This window comes from Alexandromys fortis, unplaced genomic scaffold (genome assembly GCF_014885135.2).
Source record: "Alexandromys fortis isolate MF-2015 unplaced genomic scaffold, M_Fortis_MF-2015_v1.1 scaffold_18, whole genome shotgun sequence".
In the NCBI taxonomy this organism is placed as follows: domain Eukaryota; kingdom Metazoa; phylum Chordata; class Mammalia; order Rodentia; family Cricetidae; genus Alexandromys; species Alexandromys fortis.
The window spans coordinates 562,932-573,444 of record NW_026067897.1 but is presented as its reverse complement, the minus strand read 5'-3'; the positions used below and the strand labels follow the sequence as shown (position 1 = coordinate 573,444).

The 10,513-nt window shown below is 36.1% G+C and overlaps 1 protein-coding gene across 2 annotated transcripts in view; it reads right to left on the bottom strand.

Annotated features, from left to right (window-relative positions):
• The window catches only part of Cnbd1 (cyclic nucleotide binding domain containing 1), a 249,918-nt gene that overhangs the window by 198,172 nt on the left and 41,233 nt on the right, over positions 1–10,513 (bottom strand). For both annotated transcript variants that reach the window (XM_050163547.1, XM_050163542.1), the window contains one exon: positions 9,168–9,323. In XM_050163547.1, the coding sequence (XP_050019504.1) occupies positions 9,168–9,323 (156 nt within the window). The remainder of the gene's footprint in view (positions 1–9,167; positions 9,324–10,513) is intronic.

Sequence of the window (10,513 nt, the reverse complement as noted above, 5' to 3'; positions counted from 1 at the left end):
ACTATGGGCCTGTAGGCCGAAGATGGATGCCCCAACGGTACAGAGGAACTTTGGGTGACTGTCCAGGCAGTGAGATGTCTCTGTCATTTCTAGAGTTTGAAAGTTGCTTTTTTCTTGTTTGCTTAGGTAATATTGTATCTTTCTCGACTCTTTGATGGAGTTAAGAATAGTTAGCTATAGTTATAGTTTTCCTAAGTTATGATATAGATTATTGTAATTTTATTTGATAACTGTTTTGTTATATGTAATTTTGCTATGTTAAGTTAAAGCCTTCCTTTTTTTGTTTAAACAGAAAAAGGGGAAATGATGGAGGAAGATCATTGGTTAATTATAATAAACCAACTGCTTGGCCTCATAGCTTAGAACATAGATGGGAGGAGGAAACAGAATAGGATGCTGGGCGGAAGAGGAAGTGAGGTCAGACTCTGCTCTGCTTCCGGAGAGACCCGACAGCTCTGCAGTCCGGGAGCATAGACACCATGATGGACGGAGGCTAGAATCTTCCCGGTAAGAGCACCTTGGGGTGCTTACACACATTATTAGAAATGGGCTAGTCCAGGTGTGAGAATTAGCCTGTAAGGGCTAGAGTTCATGGGCCAAGCAGTTCTTAAATGAATACAGTTTGTGTGTTGTTATTTCGGGCATAAGCTAGCCAAGCGGCTGGGGTGTTGGGGACGCAGCCCCGCTGCTCCTATTTCAACACACACACACAGCGTACTCTCCAGTTGGCTCATCTGTACCACACCCAGTTCGTATTCTACTTTTATGATAGAATACTGATGTTCTCAATTTTGTGTAAAGCTTCCAGATCATGCCCCATGTCCTAATCAATTGTTGTAATGAAAATACATTCATACAAACATTCTGGAAGACCCTGTGCACAAGCCTGCAGAAAGGTCCAGGCACATGTGCAAGCTCTGCAGACTCTGTGGCATACACTGGGTGACCCAGGAGGCACAGAGCCTGTGTTGTCACCCAGCATCGATGTGAAGACTCAATCAATCTAAGTGTCAGTGCTAATAAACATAGTTTCCTCATCTGTTGAAAGAGGACTAGATAGATTATTATGAATGTTAAAGCAATAAATGAAAAGCTCAATAAATGTCAATGTTTATTGCTGGTCTACATTCTGAGAGTTTACAAATCTCTTAACACCAATATACAAATAATTTATTCCATAACACAGTCGACTGTAACCAAAACTGTAAGTAGTCTCTTTAGACTCTTCATAGCATAATTTACAAAGCTATTAAAGTAAATTTTGTGTTGAAAGTGAACTCTGCTATTTATTAATTTTAATTGACTGAGTATCAGTTGGTGAATGTTTATGCTGTCTCAAATTACATTTAAAAGAAGGAAATAAAACCACATTAAGATACGTGGGCAGTGATCCAGATCCTCACAAGGAAAGTGGTGAAATATGGAAAATAAACAGAGCATGGACACCTTTCATCCTCTGTCGAGTTTCTGGGTGACAGCAACGTTTTGCACAAGCTTGACTGAATTTCTTTCTTGCTCTGGGTTGGGAGGTAAAAGGCAGGAGGAGGCAGTACACATCCCTGCAGGAAATTAGACCCCAGAGAGACAAGGCAAGAGAGACATTGCGCACATTACTCACTAAATGAGAAATTAATTTTCTTTGTTTTATTGTATGGCATCCTGCATTCTTAGACTGATAACTTTACAACTGTTACAAATTCCAATGTTTCACACAAAAAGATGACCATCAGATGGTATTCAGAACTAGATCACATGATAGTTTTATTTTATTTTTTTGCATCTTGAGGAAACTCCATATTGGTTTTCATAGTGGCTAGACATGCATGTATCTCCACCAGTAGTGTATGAGGGTTTCTTTTTGTCTATATCCTTTTATTTGTTATTTGTTTTCTTGGTGACTGCCATTCTGACTGTAGTATTTTGTTGTAGTAACAGGTTCTGACTATGACAAACAATGCTGCTATGAACATAGTTGAGCACATGTCTGTTGAAATAGGAGCAGCGGGGCTGCGTCCCCAGCACCCCGGCCGCCTGCTAGCTTATGCCCGAAATAACAACACACAAACTGTATTCATTTAAACACTGCTTGACCCATTTCTATCTAGCCTCTTCTAGGCTAATTCTCACATATTAATTTAGCCCATTTCTAATCATCTGTGTAAGCACCCCAAGGTGCGCTTACCGGGAAGATTCTAGCCTACGTCCATCCTGGGTCGGAGGTGCTTCATTGCGTGCATCTGCCCGGGAGAGCAGAGCAAGCCTCTCTGTCTGAGGCGTCTGGCTCTGAGAGGAGCTGCATTACTTCTGACCTCACTTCCTCTTCCTCCCAGCATTCTCTTCTGTTTACCCCACCCATCTGTGTTCTAACCAATAAAATGGGCCAAACCAGTTTCTTTATTAGCCAATGACCTTCCTCCATCACATGTCCTTGTGGCATGACTGAGATTGAGCATCCATTGGATAACAGAATATGGACTAAGACTAACACAGGCTTAGAAGCAGTCTGTGAGTTTATTTAAAATACTAAGCATAACTAATCAATAAGGAGCTTTAAATTAAAATCAACTGAAAAATTCCTGTTACAATAACTATTGTCAGAGATGAAAAATTATAAGTGTAGACAAGCATGCAGAGAAAAATCTCTGTCTACTGAGGATGTAAATTTGTAAAATCGTTATACAAAACAACAAGAGAGCTTTCATTAACAACAACAAAAAAAAAACCCTGATGACTCAGTGGTTAGAAGCTCTCGCTCCTTTTCTAGAGACTGCAACTTCCGTTGCCAGCACTTGTAACAGGAGGCTCACATCTGCCTTCCACTAGAAATGAGACAGTGTGGATCAGTATAGCACTCTGGGGTGCCGAGAATGATGTGTCAGTATAACACAGAAGCACAGAAACACTCCACTAGTCAAAAGAATAATACCCTGAGAAAGGATTATTAAAAAAGACTGCACAGGATTGAGGAAAAATAGTAAGGGGATAATAGACCAGCAGCTGGAACCAGGGACAGTAGGCAACCGTGAGCTATGACCAGCCTAGGCGTGAAGGGATAAGGGGAAAGATGAGGTCACTGATATTCAGGGAAAGCAGTAGTGGGAGAAGGTGGGAGACTGTGGTTTGAATCTGAAATGTCTTCAATTGGCTCGTGCTGTGAATGCTTGTTCTCCTTTTGCTTTTTGGTCCTGGCCATACAAAAGCACCTGATATGGGCATTTTATAAAAGCTTATGCCCAACTGTGCCTGAATGACAAGAAACAGCCAGGTGAATGACTCAGACCTCAGGGCCCCCATCCCTTGTTAACCTCCACTGTTCCCATTATGTGAATTCAATTGACGGTAAGTAGCAAGGAAGATAGCTGAGATGGCCGACCTAAGCCATTCTGTTGGGGTATAATTCAAGATAGAAAAGGGTCAAGAGCTGTGTGTGTGTGTGTGTGTGTGTGTGTGTGTGTGCTACTGGGTATGTAGTTCTGTGCATTTAGGTACTTTCTGTGAATGTTTTTGAAGTCTTATAAAGCACTCAGAATTAGATATATTTAACATACTTTTTGATGATAAAACTCAGGCAAGATATATTATTTCCATCACAGTTCTACAAAGAGCCAACATTACAAGGTATGGAGAATTGTGAGAAGCAAACTTAAAAAACGTGAAAACCACTTTATCACTACAACTGTTTAATTTCTTCAACATTCCAGTGAATAAATAGCCATAAGAAATGAAGATATACAAAATATATGATAAACTACTGTTATTCCCAGACTTCATTATCATTATTTTAAATGATTAAAAGAAAATATATGTAAATATATTATGATAATGTATGCTCATTAAGGCAGATTTTACAAATACACGGAAGCCAATTTAAATAGCTCTTACATATATTAAAGATACTTAAAGAAAATAATCTTATTCTAAGCTAAAGGCTTATATTGATTGCAAACTGAACAAATTCTAGAATCACCTTGAAGAAATGTAATGAGACCAAATGATGTAGCAAATACTGGAGAAAAATAAAACAGAGGCCCTAGTGAGAAGCAAACCATATTCTCAAGGGGGGCGGAGATTTACCACAAGAAAAATGTGGCAGGCTAGTGGTAAAACAACATTCAGAAAAACTGGATAAAGTCATCAATTCTAGACTTTAAGAATTTAAAATCCAGAGGACATAAAATTTTTAGAAAGTAAAACAAGCATAAAAGTATCTAACAAAAGTTATTACTTTCAAAAATCCAAATCAACTATCTGACTTTAGAGTCGAAAGAAAGCCATAAAAAAAGTGAAAGAAAATCACTTCCTGTTAGGAATCTGCACTCAGCATAACTTCTGTGCTGAAGAGCCAAGCACCAATCATTTTAGAAAAGAGGTTAGAGAAGTCTTTACATATATGATCTGAGTTCACTGTCCACTTGTACTTCAGCTTTTGAAAATTATGTTTACTTAATTAACCTATGTGTTGACTGAGTATTTTGTTTTCAGGGATTTTTAGTTCTTTATGCGTTCTGAATATTAATTCTCTGCTAAAGTTTTGATAGCGACTTTGTTTTCATTCTGCTGCCTGTCTCTTCAATTGATTGTTTTCTTTCCTGGGAAGAACTTTTATTCAACCTCATTTGTTAAATCTGCATTTTATTCCCTGAATTATTGCCTTTCTCTTCAGAAAATCCTTCCTAGGACAATATATCAACGTCTTTATCTGTGTTTTATTTCATGCCTTCAGGTCTTATGCTAAAATAATTGATCCATCTAGAACTGCTTTTTATACAGGCTAAATGGCAAAGATTGTCTTAATAAGTTTCTATTGTTATGATAAATCACCATGACAAGACAATTTATAAAAGGACTTTATATGGAGCTTAGGGTTTCAGATGGTTAGAATCCATATCCACCGTATGGAGCTTAGGGTTTCAGGTGGTTAGAATCCATATCCACCGTATGGAGCTTAGGGTTTCAGATGGTTAGGATCCATATCCACCGCGATTGGAGCAGAGAAACAGGCGTGGAGTTGGAGCAGTAATTGAGAGGTCACATCCTGAGACACAACCAGGAGCCAAAGCGTGAGACACCGGTAAAGAAACAGGAGTCTAGAAACCTCAAAGTCTATACCTAGTGAGACACCTTCAACAAGACCATGCCTTCATTATTTCCCAATAATTCGATTAACTGGAACCAATAATTCAAACATATGAGCCTATAAGAGGCATTCTAATTCAAATCATCATGGGGGAATCTAGCTTTATTTCTCTGCAGGATTTTTTCTAGTTTTTTTTTTTAAACAGTTTGGTGAAGAAGCCATCATTTCCCCACTGTGCGTTTGTGGCATGTTTTCAGCATTGAGTTGACTGTGATTTCATGTATTTATATTTGCATTCTTGATTCCACTCTATTGAATGATGTGTCTGTTTTTGTGCAAGTGGCATGCTTCTTTTCATTACTATGGTTCTGGAACACTATGACTGAAGTCAGTTATGGTGCTACATAACTTGAACATTCTTTACTTTTTTCTAAATAATATTTTCATAGTTTTGGGACTTCTTGTTTATAAAGTGTGCTCTTTGTTTTTAAGACATCTTCTGCATACACAACCCAACAGCAGTAGGAATGAAAAATAAAAATTAAACACTCTAAGATAACATGCCACAGAAACACTAGTACATCATTATTTGCAGCAGCACTATCTGTAATAGCCAAGTTATGAATCATAAATGCATATTGGAAACACATTAGGAACTACAAACTATAGTCTCATTCTTTATGCAAACTAAGATAGGTATTTAGTGGATAAAGCATAGAATGACAAATAAGGGTTGTTCTGTAAGTCACTAAAGACAATCAAATAATTTGACACCTCTCTGCAGATAATTCTAGAGATTGACCTCAAAATGACCATGTAGACCCATAGTCTACTAGAAAGAACCACATGGCACATGATTTTGTAGATTTAATATGATCCGGATGTGATTTTCCAAGTCTTTCTAAATTTATTTTGAACATCAAAATGGCCCCTTATAGTCCAACAGCATGGTCATATTTTTAAATCCAGTTGTTTGTATGTAAACTAAAACTATTTGAAAAGTTAGGGCTGGCTCACAACAAGATGGCTTAAAATATTTGTGATAATAAGTAAGTACAATAAGAATGCAATTAAATTTTTTGTCAGACATGTTTTTAAAAAATCATATGTGTTTGTGATAACAAGATAATTGTTACAAATAATCTATACACTATATTTTAACCAGTGTGTTATTAAATCTATAATAAAATACATATTAAAATCTTTCAGTAAGACCATAACAATCTGATTCATAATATTTAATGTGTTCTCTCTTTTGTATTAATACTATTGAAACATCTCTGTGAAAAAACTCTAACTTGAAATGTAAGAAGATGAGTCACTGAAAATGAAGAAAATTAAGCTGTACTTTAAAATGTATTCAAAATAATTTACTAATCGAGTTAAAGTGTGTTATTAGATATGTTATAATAGAAGACCTGTTTATTTCTAAACTACTAAAGATTGTTACAAAGATGAGTTTTTAAATGCTCATTCAGGTGTGAAGAACTATAACAAGCAACATTTTGAACTACAGTATGAAAATACCATGGTTGACTTTGTACATAAATACATGAAAAATAACTAAGAGCTTACATTTGTTCATCTATCATAACAGAAATTTACATATTCTTTCTTGAGAGAAGAATTAACTTGAGATGGTAGCAAACTATAATTCATTGATGAAAATTATGTACAAGACAGCTTTGACTCCTCTGGGTCTAACAACAATAACAATAGCAGGATTTATGGATTTTATAGATTAGTAAACTGAATATTAAGAGGTCGAATTTCCCAAAGTTTGCACAGTCGATGCTCAGTACGGTCTGGATCATGACCTGGATTCTTCTGATCACGGGCCAAGTTGACGAAAATGAAAACCTCCCAAGTGTAACTATGGATCTTGCTGCCCCAGGCAGACCAGGGCCCAGTGCTGTTCTTCAGGACAGCTTCATAATATCTATATGATATCAGAGAGTTAACATTTTGTTCCTTGTTGCCTCATCTCAAAAAACTGTCTTCCTTTAATCACATTCCTGTAGTATCTATGATCATGGTTCCTGTCATTACTATAAATATCTGTATTTACACCATTCTCTACTAACATAGCTTCAAAGGAAGATCCTGTTTTCTAGGTGAGAGCCTTCCCAGGCTGTTTCCAAGCAGATTTACTCCAAATGAGGCAATTACACAAAACTGAGAGCTGCATAGCACTTCCCTCTCTGATTGGCACACAGCCTGGAGTGCCGTCCCAGACTGCAGTTCCTCGTCTTATCAGCCACTTCACTGGAGGACAGTGGGAGAAGCAGGCTGCATTTGGATTTTTTTCACAGCCTGATTCTAAAAGGCAAATACACTGATTTCTTTCAGGGACTGAGTCCTCTGAGTCCTTCCTGAGAAGTGGCTCTGCATCACTGCTCTGCCGAAATGTAATGATCTTCAGATGCTTCATTCCCTCGAAGGAAGCATCTTTAATTGGAGAAAGCAGACAAGATAGCAAGCAACTGGGCCGAATTTTCTCTAAGGACCTCAGGCTGCTTCACAATCACTTCTGAATTCCTTGCATTTCCCAATCTTCACATCATCCCCAAACCCATATAAATCACTTTTTTTAAGAGTCGGCAGATTGTAAATAAGTTGTTTCCTACAAAGCATTTCATAATTACATTTGGAAAGCGGGCAATGTTACAGTCAGTGCCATAGTATATAAGCCTTGGACGGAATGAGATGGCTTCCCTGCGTTCTCCATGAAAAAGAGGTTACTGTCATTTCCTGTCTAGAACAGCTGGACAGCCCACCCCGAATCTCCTCACAGAAACCACGTTGACAAGGGATACATGAACAGTTGGCATCCCACCAACATAAAAATCCCACCATGCCTATGACCTACTTCTTGACAGTCGGGTTCCTGAGTCTTTCTACAACAACAACAACATTAATTAATTAATTAATTAATTAATTAATTAATTAATTTAAAATTTAAGAAAGAAATACAGACTCTTCCTTTCTGGCGTATGAAAAGGTAAGCATTCATGTTAGGTGACAAAATGAGAGAAAACCACATTGTGAGGCTACAGGGGTGGGGGCGGATGTCAAAGGCTGATGTCCCTGCTTAGAGCTAGCAAGAAAGTGAAGGTATCAGCTATTCAGTTGTAAGTAATTTAAGATCCTGCCATCAACAGCATTGCCATGGAGGAGAGCTTCTTGCTTCAGAAATGAACAGCTCACGGCAAGTCTTGGTTAAAACTCTGACATGTTAAGAAAACCAGATATACTATGCCTAAAGATATCAACATGAAAAAGAAACACACACAAAAGTATACCAAAATGCACATTATTTAAACCACTGAGTTTATAATAATTTAATACACAACAGAAACAGCAAAACAAAGGTACTAGAATCAGGCAGGCAAAGAGAAAATGTGCATTCTCTGGAAGAGGTAAGACAAATTTCAGCACATATATTGTAATAACTCATCACAGCTGTCTCAAAGAACTGCCATGAGAACTATTTAGAAATTCCATATCTATGCATAGAAATATATGTATGTAACAATAATTAATAGGAAGGAGGCAATGAATTTGAGAGAGGGCTAGGAGAGGCATATGGGAAGATTCAGAGGAAAGAAAGAAACTGGTAAATGATGTGATTATAATCTCCTCATTTGCTTTCCTGTGTGGGTTTTTCTTTCCTTTCCATTTCTCTGCTTTTTACCACTAAGCAGTTGTGTTCCAAATGCAAGACAACATGCTCAAAGAAAAAAAAATGAAATAAAAGTTAAGTGTGTTTAAAGGTTCTGTGATGGAAAAGACAGTTAAAATTCTGTGGAAAGTCATCCAGAAATTAAATCTAATGAAATCATAAACATAATTTTTTTTACTTAACATCAGTACACAGCACATTTTTTTTCTTGCAATGCAAAATTAAAATGAGGATGCACATGCGCAGCTGTATATATTGCATGTCATGAAGACTGAGTTCATGAGGGTTGTTGGCATCTCATGACAGTCTCCAGACTATCCACTTCTCCTGAATTCCTCAGTCATATCAAGTCATGAATAAGTCACAATAGTCCTCAGGGACATAAACTGTACCATTAGGAATACTTACAGTTTCTTTAAGGTATCTAGGAACTGTTTAAACTTCAATGTAGCTCTTTCTTCTTCATGAAGAATAGGGCCACCACGTGCTTGTCTGGCATACACAGATATGTTGTGTGCGTAATCACGTTGGGGTTTCTTTTCCTCTGTCTTTCCACTCCACATTCTGAAAAAGAAAACAATATTAATAATATTTCACAATAAATAGAAATTTTACATGGAGTTCTACTTACAGTCAACACTAGAAATAAATGATTTGATAATAAATCAAACATTTGAATAGAATTCCTTCTTAGTGCTTCTTTTTTTTCAGACACTACTGTAGTTATATTTGTACTCCATTGTACCCCAAGCCTAAAAATTAGCATATATAAAATATTTTCAGCATGTATAATTTTATTATATGTTATAACTTGTAGCATTTTAAATATTATATAATTCAAGGAAATTTTATGAATTAACAACCATATTTCCCTTTCCATACAACAGATTTACCTATCAGTAGTTTTGCCACTAGGACATTTTTTAGTTGTTTCCTAGTTACAAACTACAAATGTCTTTACCATAATTATCACAACCATATTCATATTCAATAGCTTGTTGTACTTTTCAGTCTTCCAATAAATGTATGAATAAATTATGATTTGTTTCTAGTTCATTTCCCCAAGATATTCTGTTAAGTCTTTGAAAACTTAAAGAACAAAAAAGTAAAACACAATATCCATCTTTAAAAAGAAAATTGGCAATAAAATAATCTAAACAGCCACAAATTAAGTTCTGATGATAGATTAGGTCACATTAGCATCTAACTTTTACTGCATTGTTAAGTGTGCTATTTCCTATGCTATACATTATATATTCATTATTGCAAAACATTAGGACCAACAATTCTCTCTCATTTATAAACTAAGGAAATTTCAGAAAGTTTATTATTTCTTCAAAGAAAGAGACATAGAGATAGATACGCAACAAAGGAAAAGACAAGCTCAGAGAAAAAAAGACATGTGAGTAGAGATATATCAGATGAAAACAAGACAAATTAACCCGAGGAGATTAGACTAGAACTATTTCTAGAGGAAAAAAAAACTTAAAAATTCTAAAAATGGTGAAATTCTGTTCAAAAATAATTTTGGCTCTTCAGTGGTCAAAATTATAAATAGCTTCAATTGACCATCTGTGCTTTTTTGGTAACTCTGTATCCAATTATTTATATGTTGATTTTCAGTTTTTGACAGAAATGCACGAAATTACTTATGGAATTGTTATCAAATAGAATTACTTATAAAAGGAATCTATTTTATCCTCTATTGTTGACCTTATACATTTTAGATATTGTTTCCAATTATAAAATAAAAA